Below are 18,628 nucleotides of genomic sequence, written 5' to 3' on the forward strand. Positions count from 1 at the left end.
GAATAAATTATGATGATAGTTGTATGCCCTGTAGACGGTTCAAACACCATCTCTCCTTAAAAATGTATTTTAAAGAAGAGTCAACAGCAATGGGAACCCTCCCCCTCCTTCCCTAAGAGAATAATGAAAGGCTTCCCATCTCCAGACTTATCTATAGCAAATGTATGTACTGGAGTTTGTTTACAAATGCTGCTTCTCTTCTTATGATCACAATAATACATTAATTTTTAAAATAAGTAAAAATGAACTCATATGATATCCAGTCTATCCACATCCAACTAAGACTTTGAACTCTGAAAAACCATTGAAGATTGAACACCTCCATGCTAGGACCCAGGGCAGAGAGCTGCAACACTGTTCAGGGAGACTGAGAAATGGTCTCTGGCCATTAAGAACAATTTTCATGGGATATCGAGACCATTGATCTCCAGTTTTGAGATCTACCTCTGGGAGCAACTTTTCAATGACTATGCAGGATTTGAATGATGACTTCTTTGATGTGATGGGTATGTCTTTTCCTGTATGGTCAAAGGACCTTGCCAAGAACTTATGTAACAGGAATTCCTAAGGATTGATAAATACAGAGAATGTGATACCTGTACCATAAACCTGACAAGTAGTAGTTATTAGTACTAATTATTAGCTTTTCAAATTAAAGATCAGTGATATTTTATAACTCATAGAAGAAATGCATTGGAGAGATTACTGGCTGCATAAACAAATCACAAATACTATTTTTATGAAGTACTATTTTTTAGTATTTAGATCCTCAATTACGTTAGCACACAGAGTACAAGGTTAAGAAGTTCACACACATCGTGTCTATATTGCAAAGTGATCAATTTGACACAAAAGGAGTTGAAAGGCAAATATAGTGGAAAAAAGAAAAGACAAGTTCTTCAACACAATCTTCCACGTCCCTAAAGTTTATCTGCTTTTTCCAACTACAAGTTATTCTGCCTACAAACTTTGTCTTTTCTTTATCCTTAGACCATCATGGCTACAACACCACTAATACCAGAAAAGTGGCTCTAAACAGCCATATTGTTAAATATGTATATAAATATATATATAACCTCCACAATACTATCAGCTTAGCTTATAAGGCTTTTTGGGCCAAACATAATACTTTACAAATTATTCATGCTCAAAATCTCTCCATAATGTATGCAAATCTCACTATTTTAAAAAGTAAAATGACAAAGGGAACACAAATCTATTCAACATTCTTTGATGCCAACAAAATTATTGACTTTTAATGAGTGCTGAATGGGGTTGGAAGTTATTTGCCAGAGTCTGTAGCAGGATCAGGTACAGAAGTGAACTGAATACTGCAAAATTAGGACAATATATATCAGACAAGGATCTTCCCTAAAGCACTTACTTTACTACGGCATTTCTATACCTTTACTTATTTGTAGTAGCTGATCTACAAAAAGTTAATGAAAAAATACTTTGCTAACTGTGAATTAAGCCCAAAGTAAGGAAGAATAAGATCGTTTTTACATTCGGATGTAAGAATTATAACAATCAGAACATCACAGACATTTATTTCTTTGATACTTACGAGTTTGTCTAGCTTCCTTTGGTAGCTGCATTTTGTTAATTTGACTGCTTCCTTCAAGTACAAAAACAAAACCTTTTACCTCCTTATCATACTCCTACAAAAGAAACAACAAACAAACGTCATGACAGAATTCCTCTCCCCACAAACAGCTATGCCACTAACATCCAAAGCTACTTCTTTTTTAAACAAAGCAGTAAAATATGGCATATGGTACCCTGCATTGAAAATGTGAAAGTAGCTCAGAGGTGATGGTAATAATACAATCTGGAAAAACTTGTCCTTTACTTGTATGTTTTATGAGCAAACAATGCTGACGAACATAATTCATGATCCAATTGACCTGACTCAATTCTGTAGTTATTGGGACAGCAAAACTATTTTAAGCTTTGATCCTCTCTAAATATTTAAGTTAAAAAATTACACTATGACCACACTAATTTGCAAGCAGGTATAAAGTACTAATTTAAGTGGTCATTTAGTCTGTCATAATGACAGAACTGCAAATGACAACTCCAGAGTCAGGTCAAAAACCTCATTACCTCTAATTTTAAGCTTCATTCACATTTTTCTGTGTTTCATATCCTGAGTTTTAGAAGTTTCCTTTAAGACTTACTTTCCATATAGCTGATGGATTGCCAGAAATCTTCCACTTTGCACCAGGGTTCTTGCCTTGAGCACTGAATATTTCAACAAACGCGCCACCCTGTGATAAAATGGTTTAAGGATACATCACCCAGCCAAGTGTTCAGCACAGAATCACCACTGATCAAGCCAAAAACATTAGAACAATCCCTCCCCACATCAGCCTGTGCTAATCAGTCAGTATTATTGATCAGCGGCATATTAATAGCAGCTTCTAGACTACTGTAATATAGCAATTCATATAGTCAATACTTGACTTTATTATAGGATCAGAGCATAAAGCTGAAGGGATATACACAGAATATTTTTAATTATTCTATTTATAATGTCTTTAAAAAGCAAAATTATTGTAAAAATACTAAAAACATCCAGCAGATCAGTAATTTATATTTAGGAATGTTTTATTTCTACATCTCACCAGATAAAGTGAGTTTTTAAAACATACTAAATAATCAAACTAAAATTTGTGGCAGATTTGATGTTTTGGTCTGATTTCCTAAGGAAATTAAGTTTAGACAATCAAATTGTCTGTCTACACGTGTGAGTGTGTCAAAGACATTTCCCCATAACTTTTTAACTGGTTATCAAATTCCAACCAGCTTTGGCAGGAAGCTTCACGAAACTTGTAAAAACTACTGTCTTTTAGGTGCTGACTTAAGTGGTCAGGTAGAAGAGAGATCCTGTCAGTACCCCCACAACAAGATAAGGGGTGTACTTGTGCTGCAGCCTTTATTAGACACCAGACAATTAACAGTGGAAAGAGACATTATGAATGCCCCAGCCAAGCGAAAACGCCTTACACAGAATGCGCACCCTATTAGACATCAAAGAATCTAACCATGGCCTGTCTTAAGTTAGGAAGGTAGGCTTTATCAGCTCTGCTGCTTAGGGAATTATTTGTTTCAATATTTTTCACATTTGATATCACACAAAATGTTTTCTGATGTACTTAGGCTATAGTTTGATAAGTATTTTTTCAGCAGTACAGTTGACCCAATCAGATAGTACAACTCTCCCTTCTCATTCACTGTTGCATGCACTCCCCAGTCCAGTTTATGCTCAGCTGCCCAAACAATTGCACAGAAGTTGGAGTGAGCAAGAAGGGCTAGCACTCTTGCCAACAAAATAAATGCTCTTCAAATCATGCTTCCAGAGAACATCAGCTTCGCACCTTTTCCGAATTAAATACTTTCCCCTGCCCACCCATGCCTGGCAGCTTTCCGTCACATGGCTAACCCAAATGGATCCACTTATTATGTTCCAAGGAGAGTCAAAATGGCATTCCATAAAAAGCATTGGTAAAATATTTTTTATTTCATAATGAATGAAAAAGAAGAATTAAAAAAGACAATGTACTGTTAATTTAAAAATTATCTGACATATTTAAGGACTACTGTATCAAGCTCTTAGAAAGTTACAAAATATTCCTAACTACCAAACCTGTAGGTCTGTGTAGCAATACCTGACAAACAAATGGAAAGTTATCTCCTGTACTTGCAAATGCATTTTGTTAAGGCTGCAGCCCTTGATTAGGCCCTGGCTTGAGGTTAAGCTAAATGAACAGGACATGGAAACCTACTGGATGCGGCATGAGAAACTACTGAACATAAACACCAATATGAGAAGCTGACGAAAGTTACCGATAGTGCCCTGAAGGATGGCTGCATCTCATGAGTGGCTGAGGGGAACTTACGCACAGAATGGCCAAAATCCACAGATCACTGCAGGGGAGTATCAGGGACCTTTGGGGGAATATAATCCTGCAAGGCCAACAGCACCTCAGTAATCATATCAGTAATACCATATAAGGCTGAGAATGCCTAGGTAACAGTATTAAAAATACCAATTTTGGTTACAGATGTAGCACACCTGGGACCAGTGGGGAAAAAGAAATTAGGGGCAGGCTGTTTTTTGGGGGAGGAGACCAGTGTGGAGAAAGGGAAGTAAAGGATGGCAAAAAAACCCAACCAAACGAAAAGCAACCAAACAAAAAAAACAGGAAAAGGGATAATAAGGTATGCAAATGAAGTGACTGGTGCTATCTGAGGGTACTTGCTGGGCAATCCTCTGCTACATCAGGAGAATAAGCCAAACCTGCTGTTCAGAATATATGTTGAGTCAGGACTGCTTCTACGCCTGGGCTGGGAGTGGGTGGGGTGCCTTCCCTGGCCCACAAGGGAACAGATAGACAAAAAAATTATTGGTATCACCATGTCAGTGTCCATTCCATGCCTGACAGTGTCAGCAGTTACCCATTGTTTCATATAAAAATACTGAATAATTAAATATTCCAAAACTTTTCTGTACTGGGATTATTTGTTCCCCAGAACAAGCCACTTCGAGTTCTCTCAAAGGTGAAATGAAAGAGGTTTAGCAAAAAGCCATTTCTGTTTTACCTGATATTGATTTTTGAACATTTTTCCAGCTTTCACAGGGAAAAAATAATTTCAGCTTCTCAGTCAGCAATGACACCTATAGACTATGCTGTAAATAAACAAAAAAACCACTTTATATAGGACTTGACAGGAAAATAATCCTACAATGAAACACTAGCCCTATTTTAAAAGATAGGAATACTATTATGGAACACACTTCATGAGAACAGAATGTATATCCACTGTATCAGAGGGCTACCACAAAGGAATTAAGTTTAAAAATGGATAAATATTGATGCTTTCTCAGAAAATGTTTTCTTTATGCATCAAGTACTCGGGGCTGCCCTTCCTTACGTTCCAAGTAAAAACTTTATCATCAGCCCTTATTTTTAACAATGAAAGCTTCCTCATGTTTTAAAATTGCTTGAAATTCATCTTTAATACATTTTTTTTTATTATTCTTTGCTATCAAGTGCCCACTGGAAAACATTAGAACTCCATTAAAGAGGAGCCTAACATTTAATATATAAAAATAGAAACATATGAAAGAGCTGCAATAGAAACCACTCCATCTAGAGATATCTGGCAGAGACTTCTTAGACAAATTATCTTCTTTCAAATTCAGCAGTCTCCTTTGAGAATGATTAGTCTAAGACTCAAACCAAACACTTAAGTTATTCTGAGGATTGCTGAAGTCAAGATGAATTAAGGAATGTCTGTGGTTAGAGAATCAGAACAGTAGGGGGGATTGATACTGCAACTTCCCCGCTTCTCTCTTTGATCACACTGAATATCTGCTATTTCACCTGAAGTCAGCAGAAATCGAAGGGACCCTGTCCATGAAAGGTGGCTGCCAATCTCCAAAGACAGGTACAACCCAGACACAAGAGACAACACGCACCTTCCCTGGAGGAACTGAGAGTGCCTGTCAGCTCACTCAGAACATCCTTTCACAAGACTGGGCCTCTAATTTACTTGATAAACCTCAATTATGTTTACTGTTTCAGGTACAGAACACTTAAAGAATCAAGCTGTTTTAAATTACTGGAATTTTTTGGAGCCTGAAACCATTCTCCTATTGGATCAAAACAATATGCCTACCATCAGAACATAAGCATAGCTTCTCTTGAAGAACAGTTTAACTGCAAAGCTGATCTCTCAGGAGAAAGTCACAGAAAATTTTAAATACTACAAAATGATACATGACTGCGAACAAACTAGTAACAATATACATGACTTGACAAACAATTTACATATTTGAAGGATTAGAGCATCATTGTTTTAAAAAGCATACCACCATAATTTAAGAAAATACGGTAATTCTGTTGATGCTTAACTATATTCTATTTTAATCAAGAACAATTACTGTAAGTCTTAAATTTGTCTGTAAATGAAATATAAATGGGAAAAAGCATTCAGAAATTAGACATTTATTACATGCCCTTGACAGAAATATTAGTGTATTTTAAACCTTTTGATTACGAAGAAAATTAAATTTAGAAACCATATTTGTAACAAGCCTATCATAAACTGTGATTACTACTTTGATCATATTGTTTTAATGCTGCTACCACAATTCTAACATATAAATTGCATTATTCTGTATTTTATACCATTTTCTATACAAAACTTCTCACATAAAACACAAACTTGTTCGGTTGTCATAACTGTTTTTTAAAAATGACTATATTAATCTAACAGCCATGTTGAACTACTTAATACTAGGAATTAGGCATGTTAGAAGTCTGAAAGCACTGTATTATTTCTGCCTTCTGTATATATTCATTTTACATATATAACAATCTTTTTGAAAAACACTATTCTCTCACACTTTTTTTGTCTGCAGCCTCATCTTTGCTATTATTTAGGCCTTTAGACAAGCCAGAACTACCTCAAATTTCTTGATTCATTACTTAGTGAGAAGTAATGGTACTGTGGAACTGATCTTAGAGTGACCTACTGTTTTGATTCACTTTGCCAAAGCTTAATGTGATCCAATGGTACACATTTATAATGACTATATTACTGCCTCTCACATGGTCAGGTGCCTGTCCTTCTAGGACGAAGGATTTCATCAACCCCCAGTGTTTATTTGTTATTACTTTTAAATGAAGAAGGTGAGAAGGAAGAAGCTGTCTTTTGCTTGGAGCAAAGCCCTTCTCCACAGACTTTTGCTTTAGAGACCGGGTCCAGATCTGCTAAGCTTCAGGCTTCCAGCACAACCCTCCTATATTGTGCAGTTCTGTCATGCCTTATTACATCTCAAGTGAAAAGATCAGGCCTATATAAATATGAAGGATTCTGGTATAAGAGTCACTGTGCTGAAAGTATGAAGTCCTGAGACTGAAAACAGTAGTTCATCTCTTTGAGAGACTACTACTATTTTTCTGGTCAGCATTGTTCTCCTGACTATAAGCATAATATATATTTTGGAACAAACATTTAATGTGAATTATGTAGAGGCCAAGTTTCATCTTCATTACTGTACTGTCTTTCAGGATGAAAAGGCTAAAGCAACTTAGCAACATGGATAGCTACAGTACTTGCAAACAGTGCCGTAGTCAGAATTACACTGCTGAGAAGACACAGAAAGTAATATTTCACTATCTTCACTGTTTTCTCGTAAGGTATATCTGGCTTTCATAGGAGCCAATCCACTAACAGCATGTCACATAAGTTTTGAATGAAAATGAAAACAGCTCTTCATATAGTTCAAGGTGAGTGGAAACCACATTGATATATTAACTTGGGTTCAATACTGTGCTAATATACCTTGCCTCTTAGCAGTGCTTTGGCTTGACATCATGTTAATTTATCTCTACATTGTATTGTGTGGAGATGGTTTTCAGTTGGTTGGCTCAAAGTACAGGAAGAACACAAGTGCATTGGTAAAATACCATACAGACACACAAAATAACTTGTCTATATCATACAAGAGCCTTTTGTTACTAATTAATCTTTTAATTGAAATGGAGGGGCATGTGTCTGAACTGAAAAGGTCTCATTCAAATGATGAACTTAACAAAAGGTATCCTGTGATCAAGTACTTAAAGACTGTGTCATAACGGCTATTCAGAAAGGGTAGAAGAGATAACATTTAAAAAGTGTGCAATAGTAACAACAACAACAACCACCTGTGGGGTGATGAACACTTATTGAAGGACTAGATATCTCATACCATTGCTAGAAATCTTTTACTTTCAAATCATCAGTTAAAGTTCACTCTACGATCAGGCTTAAAATTTGTCTGCAACACAATTATTTTTTAAACTGACAAACACGAGCAACTTAGGTTGTTTAGTAATTCGCAGAACATATACACATTCAGAAAACTCAGGATTCTCAAAACTATCAAATTAATAATGAGATTATTCCTTCCAACTTTAGTGAAAGCTGAAAAAGATCCAAAGCTTGTAAGCATTTGTGTTAGGATGACTCATTCATATTATAAAGCTTATTACTGTAAACACATCAGTGAAATGACAGCTTGTCTTTCATAAAGGCAAAAAATATTGCAAGTTATACTGTAATACATCTTGCTCATATATTGCTTACTTGTAATTTCCCAATTTGTGTTAAGTTACTACAAATAAAGACTAGAGATTGCCTTTGATATTAGGACTGGTAGCTACTAAAAATATCGAATGACATATTTGTAGTGTAACTACTGTGACAATATTAAGAGATAGTTTCATTATGCATTATCATAGTCTTTGGATATAGTAACATACTCTTAAAAAACAAAAGATGGAATGGTCTGGAAAACTGGTATTTGCAATCACTCCCTTTTCATTTTCCTCCTCCTGTCCTCTCTGAAAATTCTAAAAATCAAGAGTCCTTAAAATCTAGAGGAAATACTTTAGAAAAATCAACAGCACCTTGAAATATAAATCCTCTACTTTTTAGAATATTTTTCAAATAAACAGGGACTTTATGACAACTTTATAGAATGTTGTAAAGTAGCAGTTCTCTCCTTTTTCATTCAGAGATCAAACTTATTATTGCCCTAAACCATGTTGTACTTTAGAGTAGTATGTCTGCCTAACTGGAAATACAGGTTTAAAGCGTCAGTCAATGACAAACCATCAAGAACGTAGTTTATAAAGTTAAGTGACAATGAAAGATATTTATCTGTGGAAGCACAGATTCCTATCAGGATTTACCTTGTGAAGTTCTTGATTTGTGTCCTGACTTTTCATCATTAGTTTCACAATGTTTCCCACACCGAAAATGAAGTAGTAGCAGTAGTCCAAAGGGCCCTACCATTCTCACAAACCACTTAGGACCCTGAAAAAAAATCTCCACCCTACATCTTCTCATACATACCTTTTTTTTCCCCCCAACTAGAATATTTCACATTGAGATATGGCATATTTCAATGATATCTTGTGTGCACGTATCCCCAAAATTCTAACAATTGGACCCTAATAAGGTACAAGCAAAAGAGTATTGCACATACAGTGAACATAAGCAGAACCTCAGGCTTCTTTAAATTACTTAATTAACTTATTTAATACTGAGCCCCAAGGAAGGGAGGGATGGACAGACTTGTGCAGTCCTAAGAGCTTGAGTAGTCAAGTCTGCTCAGGCAAGCAGTCCCCTTGACTTAAAAGGGACTATTTACACAACTGAAAACCAGTATATTAGTACATTTTCCTGATCAGCTTCCCAGTGTTGAAGTGTTTTATTTGTTTAAGATATCCTATTCCAGAGATGGCAGCGTGAAGCAAAATAAAATGAATCTGCACCAACTACTAATTTGTGTTGAAAAATGGCACAGATACACTATTTTTGGCAGGGAACGTAGGCTTAGACCCAAGACTGTTAATACATATAACTCACCATCATGGGCCCAAAGCCAGTGTTGATTTATGGTAGGCTGGAACACACCAGAGAAAGCAGTTCATCACCAATGAAGGGTTTTAGTATCTTCTAGACAAATGAATTCACATATTGAATATTTAAAGCTGGGTTTGTAACACTGCTATATATTTTCTCAAAATACAAGTTAACATAATAAATGGGCAGAAAGACCATTAATAAACTATACCAAGACGACCAGCGTTCCTATGCCAAAAGCGGCAACGGCAGCCTTTACACACAGCTCGCTACACTGAGGAGAAAATAAATGATTAAAACCAAGCGCTTCACTTCGACGCAGATTCAACCCCGCAGCACTTCAAGAGAGGCTCCGCGATTCACGCAGCAGCGGCCGAGCCGCTGCCCTCAGGCGCACCTCCGCAGCCGCGTTTCCCTGCGCCACGCCGGCCAAGCCCCCCCCCCGCCGCCCGCTCCCGACACCGGCGCTAGCCTGGTCGCCGCCGCCTACCGCGGGGCTCCCCTCCGGCACGTCCCCGCCGCTCGCCGCGGCGGGCCGGGAGCGCTCAGTCCGGGAAGCCGCCGCCGGGTCTCCCCCGGGCGAGAGCGGCCGAGGACGCGGCCTCACCTGCGGAGGGGGCGGGCCCGGGGCTCGCCGCGAGGCGAGGTGTGTGTGTGTGTATGCGGGGGGGGGGAGCCGTTTAAAATGGCGGCGCGCGGCGCGGTCGATAATGGCGGGTGACCGTTACCCGCGCGTAGGTGCACTGTTGTCCCCCACCCCGGGCTCTGCTGTCGCTGGCTGCCGCCCCGCCGTGCTGAGGCAAGGCTTGGCCTCCCCGGCCGGCTGGAGGCGCACACGCAGTCCGGCGGGGTTTGGACGCCCCCGCAAAAGACTTCCACTCGTAAAGTCCTTCCTGAGAAGGATGTAGGATGCTTCCAGTCAGAGAGGCCGCGTCAAAGTCACTGGTTTTTAAAGGACGAGAATTGCCTTGCAGATCTGGCATTTTTCTCTAAGAAAAGAAAATAAGAAGGACGGCCCCTTAGTTTAACATTGCTGTCGTGAGTAAGTGAGCATCTCTTGATGGCTACAAAAACTTCTGAAGCGATAGGAAGGTCATGGGTAACAAATTTGTTCCAAGTTTTTAGAATGAGATTCTAGTCAGAGATCTTTTTCTTTCTTCTTCTTTTTTTTTTTTTTAAATGACTGACTGCTCTTTTGATCATGGCATTTTTTTCATGAAACTCTGTAGTCTTTTCACAGCAAAATAATTGAATACCTTTTTTTTTTCATTCTTGAAATATGTTTTAACACTTCTACAAAGAACAGTTATTAAGAGCTCTGTAACCCATCACAGCGTGATGAAATGCGAGTTGAAAGTGCTGCGGCATCAATGGGGCTTGCAGTGTCCTGGCCCACTTTCACCCTGTTCATCTTTTCTTTGCTCCTGAAAGGTACTGTTGGATTTTGTTAAGGAAGGGAATGAGTTAAATCATTTGTAAGATTTATTTAGCTTTCTCATTGTACCTTGGAATTTCTGAAGAAATCACATCCAGTGTATTTTCATCATACACTGGATTACACTGATTAGAGTTCTTGGGTACTGAAGATAAGGAAAACAATAATACTAAAACTGAGCTACAGGTTATTAAATAAAAACAGCTAATGGAAAAGGACATAAGAGAGATGATGATAGCAAGGGAAAGGTTAAAAAACTATTGGGCAGTTCTGTAGATGACAGAAACTATGTGGTTTAACCTGAAATGATCTTGAAATTCGTTTCACATAACTCTGTATCTAAAAAGCCTGAATCCTTTGCAACAGGAATTATGCTAAGGCCTGAGGAGCTAAGAAGTTCCAGTTAGAAACTGAGATTCAGGCTGAAAAGCCTGAGGTTATAAAGGTATATGAAGCAGCCAGCTGCGAGCATTACATGTGGAAGCAGCTACCTGCCTGCTCAGGGCAAAATTGGGCTGCACAAGTCCCTTTTGGCAGCTGCTACAGAAAACAGTAATTTTTAAGAAGTACTGTCAGGGAAAAATATTTACCTGGTTTCTTACAGTTTGTACAGAAAAAGCACATATCATTTGTTTTAGCGAGTGGGACTTGAAAATGCCAGGTAATGTAAAATAAGCAAGGAACCCTGTGTAATTAAATTTGGCCACCTCTATGGCATGGGCCTATTGTACTTCCAAGGCCTGATTTTACCGAAATTTTTTGTTATGCTAAATTTTTTCGGGCTGTATCTTTAGCTTAGTTGTTGTTAATACCTGAGCTGGGTTTTATATTTTTCTTTGTGTAAAGATTTTAAACTGCTTTGCAGTGTACATTTACTAAAGCCCAGGGAAGGTATGATGGGTGTTCAGCAAGTGCTTGACTATTGGGGGAAAACTGAGAATTCATACATATTTACCTTCTAGTACAGCCCTACTATACTCTAAACCTAAACCTGTACAGTTTACAATGTATTTCAGTGAAAAAATTTTTACTGTATCTTGCAATAGGAAATTAGAACATATGGAGCTGCCTTCCTTTGCATGTATACCCTAAGCACAAGGTGTGGTTAGGTCTCCTGTCTTTTGAATTAAAATACAGACATGTTAGTAGCATCATGCTGGGAACTGAATTGATTTAATTTAGAAGAGTATTCAATGTGCACTAGATATTTGATGTGTGATATTAAAAGCAACCATTTTTAAAGGACCCCCCACTGACATAGCCTGGCTTTATATCCGTAAGAATATTACTGTAATTTCCCTCATCCATTCCCGACTTTGCCTTATTGCATACCATCACTCACACGTGGAGCAGCCTGCCAGTTAATATATGCCAGGTGGCCTCCTTTCCCTCCTGTGTAAAGCTCCATTTCAGCTCTAATGACCATTTGCCAGTCTGTTCTGTATTCTATTGTTCTGAATTGTTTTGGCTTACGTCTTTTTAGACTGTCAGTTCATCTAGTTTGGAAATCCCTCATCTCTGTAGCTCATATTGTATTCCATAAAATGCTGTGCATCTTTTGGGAGTGATATAAATAATAAATAGCAATTAAACTAAGTAAGAAGACACCCTGTCATCTTATGATGTTTTCTGTAGCTCCTCTTGCCATTCCTGACTTACAGGAAGGGGAGACGCGGTGTGCCACTACTGCCTACTTAGCCTTCTCCTGGTAACAGCTGCCATGGAGCTGAGGCATATTTGCCCCAATGCCAGGCCTATCTTCATTTCCCTTGAGCATTCTTCCTCAACTGTGACCTTCTGATGAATGTGTTTGCCAAGATTACCTCATGCAGGGTAATTTAACTGTGTGGTCACCATTGTATCCACCACTGTTTGTGGATCTCTGGAAATTTTCATGCAGAGTGCTTCCTCCTTCAGCTGTGTACACTTAATTTTATCTCATTTTTATTTGTATGTTGGTCTTCTAATACAAATACTGTTCAAATAAAATAGTGCAGTCATCAGTTACTTTGGCTGTCTCTCTCTGAACTTTTAGGACAGTAACATTTCTCAGAGAGATATGCATATGTATATATATATATGCATAAAATCTCTCCATCAGATTAAGGTTTTCCTTTCAAAAGGGTGGAATAACACCTTCAGTTCTGAAAACACAGGAATTGGAGAAGATTGTTTGTTTGGGTAGGTATGTTAAAATTGAGAATCAGTTCACGGCCTATTTTCCTAAGCCCCCACCAGTACTCAACAGAGGTTCTGTAGGTTCCCCACATGAGGATTGGGAATAGCTATGAAAAGATCCTACTTGGGCCAATTTCCATGGTATGTGCTTCCAAGATTAAATTTTTATCAAGTTTCCCCTCACCGCTATGCAGTCTTGGTGGTGGTGAAGTGCAGAATGGGATTCCAGAGAGCACTACAGTCATGGGAACAGTTAAGGGCTGGATGCAGCTGCAGTAGAGGTGGGAAAGCTGTGGAGGCATTTATTCTTCATATATCTTTCTGTATACCACAGTGGACAGTGCTAAGATAAAGGCAAAGACACTAGTATCCTGCTATCACTGAGTAATTCTGTTCCTGAAGGGTTTCTGTGAAATAAATGCTCTGCAGCATTCAGAAAGCACTGAGTGTTCAGACAGTAATACTTGACTGTACTATTTACTACTTATGTCTTTCAGGTTTTATAGAAATCCACCCATGTGATCAGCTGGCCAAATTTCTGTTTAGAGCAAACATTTAAATCCTTAAAAGCATGAAAATGTGTTTAATGAGAATGCTTAACTAGTTAGCCAGTATTCCTGGATGTAGAAAGATATCCAGCACAGAGCTGAAAAGAATACTAATTTGTTCGTCTTTTATGTTTTGTTTGGTTTAATATGGGGCAAGTGGTATCTGTTTACAGATGAAATAAATGTGAGAACATTTGAAAATGGGCAATAAACTTCTTTAACTGAAAGAACACTTATCAGCTTCATAGCTCTATGCAATATCTGTGCTAATGACCTCCATTCCTTCATGCTTCTCTGATTCAGAGAGTTTTGAAACTGATTAAAAAAAACAACTCTGGATGACCGATGGGAACTTTAAAGAGCATAGCCACTTTTCTCTGTCCAGTAAAACCATTAAATGATAAACTATTGATTTTTATAATACAATTAAGTTGCCAATGATTTCTTAAGAAAACATTTTACTTTTTTTTTTAATATTATATCCTCAGCACATTATCTATTGTAAATTGTATGATAGTGTTCTCAGTCTGGAATGAAATATCTCCACACTAGCCTCAGTATTGCAGAGGATTTCACCTCTGAAATGAACTGATGACCTCTATCAATTTGATGATGATGTGTATTTTTACAATAAATTTTTAACCATTGAAATTTGCTATTGTTGGGATAATTTTAAAACAGTTTATCATGCCTACAAAGTTCTAGTGACTTGTATAAATGATAACATTTATAATCTCTCAAGAAGCCTCATGCTTTGGGGTAAAAATGGACGGATATCTGGAGTCAGAGAGGAGTTTCTTCAATTTTTCAGTCACACAGATTGAACAATTGAGGAGAATGCTATAGAGTATTTCTTTTGGAGTAGCATCTGGTATTAGAAGGCAAGATACTGGTTGTGATGGGTCAAAATGGCCTATTCTATTCTGACATTTCCTGTGTTCTTTTGTGCTGAGGCAGGATAAACAAAGCCTTTATTTATTCTAATTACTGGGGTTTTTTGCATTGTTTCTAATTATTTTATTTTATTTTTACTGACAAGGTAGAAAAAGGAGTCAATATACCATTTCATGTAGCTTATCCAAATTGTCAGATTTTTGCGTAGTGTTTTGATTCTGTTTTTTTCATTTATTTAATTTTCACATTGTTAGGGTTTAAAGTTTCTCACAGCGTTGCGATATCTCTTAATTTAATCTTTTTAAATTAATGTTGGATTTTGCAGAAATACAAGTACTTTCACATAAAACTCACTCCACATTTGGAATACCGATAAATGCACAAACTCAAGTGCAAATTTTGAGAACAGATGGGCGTCTGCAATTTCCGCTGACTTCCTTTTGTGGCTGAGGGACTGGATGCTATGCAGCATTCTCCATATTGGCCATATCAAATTGTTCAGTGAACAAAAGACTTAACAAAGACAGGTTTCCTACAGATTTGTGTCCTAAGTTCCTTACACTTCTCTAGTCTAATAATATCAACTCTTTCTGTCTCTGTCCCTTAAAAGAACAACAACCCTTTTCTCTCCTCTTCTATAATACTCCCACATTCCCAAGTCTCTTGCCATTTACTCTGTGCTCTCAGCTATTTTCTATTTTCCTAAAACTCTCCTTTTCCCACTGCAAAGCTCCCAGACGTCCCAAGTTTTCTATGTGCTTTTTCTGCTTGGCAGGCAGACAGACAAGAGGGTATGTGCTGTGGTCTGTCCAAAGCAGTAGATGTGCTGAGCGAACAGCCAGTAAGTGCATATCAGCCTGGCTACTGCCAAGAAAATCGACAGTGGCTTAATTCTTCACACCTTTTGTTAATGGCAGCGTCAGCAACATCTGTTGTCCACTCTGGTGTTGATTTTCATGAAATGTATAGGAACTTAATATCTTAAAGATATTTCTTAGGAAATACGGCTTAAAAAAAGCGTCACAGATTTTGAGAGAAAGATTTTAAGTGGTTGGTAGGGAATACTTGACCTAAAGTCTTACACTGATATGTAATACAATATATTCTGGAAGTTGGCTGAATATGGCCTTTTGTTTGTATCTTTGACCTGAAATATTAATTAATATTTACTGTGTTGTGACTGCATAGTTGGTTATCCCAAACCCCAGCATGTGTAGAATTAAATTTTCTGTTCCTCTTTCAGATATGGTCAGCTCTATGTTCTATTGTAGGCAGAGGGGTAGGGACAGAGCATGTCCATGTTTTAGGTAATTTCTTACTATCTGTTTTAAATATGTTAAAACAAATGTTTCTATATGTTTCTAAGAGGAAGCTGACAAATCCTTTTGTTATGAGGAAAGCATGAACAAAACCAAACCTACTGAAATAAATGTGACATACCTTTTAAAAATCTATGCTCTGCCTTACAGAGACTTATTTGTAGTAGGCAGTGTGACATAAATACGTTGCAGACTTGTAAAGCATGAATTCACTATGTCTTTAATTGCTTCCTGTTATAGGAAAAAACACCATACCATGAATTACTGTAAGATTCACTATAAATTAATGAGCTAAGTGCTGTAGGTTACCTATGGAAGAACAGCTATCCTCTTAGAAAATAGTGCGCGGAGAGGTGCATTTATGTACTTCTTCCTCAACCGAACTTCTTGTTCTTTCTGGAGCTTACTACAAAACATCTCATTTTCTAACTACCACAGAAAATGCCACGTGTTGATACAATATGAATCTGAAGATAGGGAGATTCTCTCCCCCAGATGGCTACTGAGATAAATAAGGTTTCTAAGCTCTTACTGATGACAGAATTTGGTTTACCTCAGCAGTGGTAAACATTGGCACAGATGTCAAATTTGACACTAGCAGAAATTTGGATTGCCAGTCATGAAGGTGAACTAACTGGATAAAAAATATGGCTCATGGCATTTTTGTGAACAATCTTTCAGACCAACTTGTCTTTTTGGCTACTGCTGAGCATTGATTTGATGGAATACATTTGGGATAAATCCACAGGGACATTTTTGATAAGATAACTCATTTTCTGTATAACAAAATGCAATTGCACTCCTCTAGCTGGACTGTAGTAATGTATGTGATTTGGCACCTCTTTGGAAAATTAGAGATAATGCTGATCAAAAAGATCAGGCCTGAGAACTACAGGAGATACGGGAAAGTTTTAGTTGAAGGGGGAAGTTAGAGCACAATTTTTAAGGACCAGTCTTGGGACCAACTAGATTTTCTTTAAACATCATTCTCCCTGAAAGGAAATGTGTGCTGGTAAAATGACAAAACCCTGAGTAGGAGTAGCCTGTCAGAAAGGAAGAGCTGTATGAACTAGGGGTCTGGAGTAATCAAAATGGGATGAGATTCACTGGTACATGGTGCAAGGTCATACATTTGCAGAGTAATAAGGTGCAAGCTCATGTATCGGAAATGATTGAGGAAGAAAAGAAGTACTGAAGCTAAAGAGCAATGTTGGCAAGAGAACAAATCAGTATAAAGCAATCATGAATACGATTAAATTTGGAAACTAGAAGGACATTTTTAATTGTCAGTGAAGTGAAATTCTGGAACAGCTTTCCAGTGAGAGACGTGGGGGCAAAAAGAATTTTAACTACTTTTAAGATGAGACTAAGTAAAGGGATTATTATGACATAGCGGCCTGAACCAGCAGCAGACTGAACTCTAAGAGGTCCTGTCTTCTTTTTTCTTAAGAGCTCAGCCATATATTGGTTCAATTTCTTGCATATTCGTCTCTTCCTTTCTTGGGCTTAAAAGACCTGAGCCTGGATAACTAAAAAACTGGGAATATATTAAACCATATATAAGTCCTTTTATTAAAGATTTTAAAGATGCCTGATAATGAACAATTTTTACCTAAAGGAACCAACTCCTGCTTATCCCTCAATCTTGTGTATAGCTTCCACTGCTAATTCTTTGTATAATTTAAGTGAAAGTAACTAAACTGAACTTTCTTTGCAAAGATCCTGCCCCATCCAGTGATGAGTTTGTGGGACCTCTGTTTGCTCAGAGGTGGAATTGAGATATTTGAGAATAATTGATTAATACATGTACCGTGTTTGTTGTCATATGTGCCACCACTGCAGAATGAGAGTGAATGAACAAAAAATGCTTTGCATCTGTCGAGGCCAGCGTGCCAATGTGCAGAGATCACAGTGGGGAGAAAAGGACAAGCCAGTACAAACTGCTTCTTTGCTCCTGTATCCTTTTAAAACACTCATTTTATGTTTCAGTCCCCTGCAAAGAGCCAGATCCTCATTTGTGGCTGCATGTGGAGGTGGCATAAAGGCTGTCTTTCATGACACAACTGTCCTGAAGCCATCTAACTTCTGCTGCAATTCCCAGTGAAAGCTAACCCACTGTAATTTGCCTGCCAGTGGCCACAAAGGCTGCTCTGAGAGCTCAGGACTACAGTGGTTACAGGGTGCGCTGGAAATGTCCCTTTTCCTGGGATAATGTAAAATCTGCAAGGAAGGCTGTTTGCCAGTGACTGACTAACAGGCTTAAGGGCTGCTTGAAGCCATTAGAATAGTGGATAGCAGCTGGCATGCAAAGCAGGGTCTGGTTCACTGGGCATGAGAAGGATTTTTCTGGATATAGCCCTAGGTGATTGAGAGGAGAATGAGGTCTCTACCTCTCCTGTGGCTTTTGTGCAAGACACTGTTAATTGTGTCTGCATTTTCCTCTAAGGATGAGTAGGAACGTTTTGTGGAAATACTCTGAGGGTCAGTCAACAAAGTCAATTGCCTTTCAGACCATATTTTGAATGGATATGCAGGGCTGTTGGCACTGAACTGGAACATGAAAGAGATCTCTGTATAGAGCTACAAAAACTAAAGGCATTTTGCATTGGCTTTTTCTGCTTCTCCTGCTGTGATCTCTATACACTGGCACTACAGCCATGACAGATGCGAGGCATTTTTATTCCTTCATTTTCAGTCTGTGTCTGTGATATCCATTACATCTAGCACTCAGCACCTATTACACGGTCTCTCTCAAATCCACTCCAGTTTCTTTTCCAAGTAAATATGTTGCACTGATACTGACTTGTTGGGATTTTTTTTATTTTTTATTT

The 18,628-nt window shown here is 38.0% G+C and overlaps 1 protein-coding gene across 3 annotated transcripts in view; it reads right to left on the reverse strand.

Annotated features, from left to right (window-relative positions):
- The window catches only part of CFAP20DC (CFAP20 domain containing), a 93,226-nt gene extending 88,549 nt beyond the window's left edge, over positions 1–4,677 (reverse strand). For all 3 annotated transcript variants that reach the window (XR_010885396.1, XR_010885395.1, XM_067303420.1), the window contains exons 1-3: positions 4,606–4,677; positions 2,181–2,270; positions 1,568–1,661 (exon numbers count right to left, since the gene is read on the reverse strand). Coding sequence is in view for 1 of the 3 variants with exons in the window: in XM_067303420.1 (XP_067159521.1) it covers positions 1,568–1,661; positions 2,181–2,270; positions 4,606–4,626 (205 nt within the window). In the remaining 2 variants the exon portion in view is untranslated. The remainder of the gene's footprint in view (positions 1–1,567; positions 1,662–2,180; positions 2,271–4,605) is intronic.
- Between the last annotated feature and the right edge of the window lie 13,951 nt (positions 4,678–18,628).

This window comes from Apteryx mantelli, chromosome 12 (genome assembly GCF_036417845.1).
Source record: "Apteryx mantelli isolate bAptMan1 chromosome 12, bAptMan1.hap1, whole genome shotgun sequence".
Lineage (NCBI taxonomy): Eukaryota > Metazoa > Chordata > Aves > Apterygiformes > Apterygidae > Apteryx > Apteryx mantelli.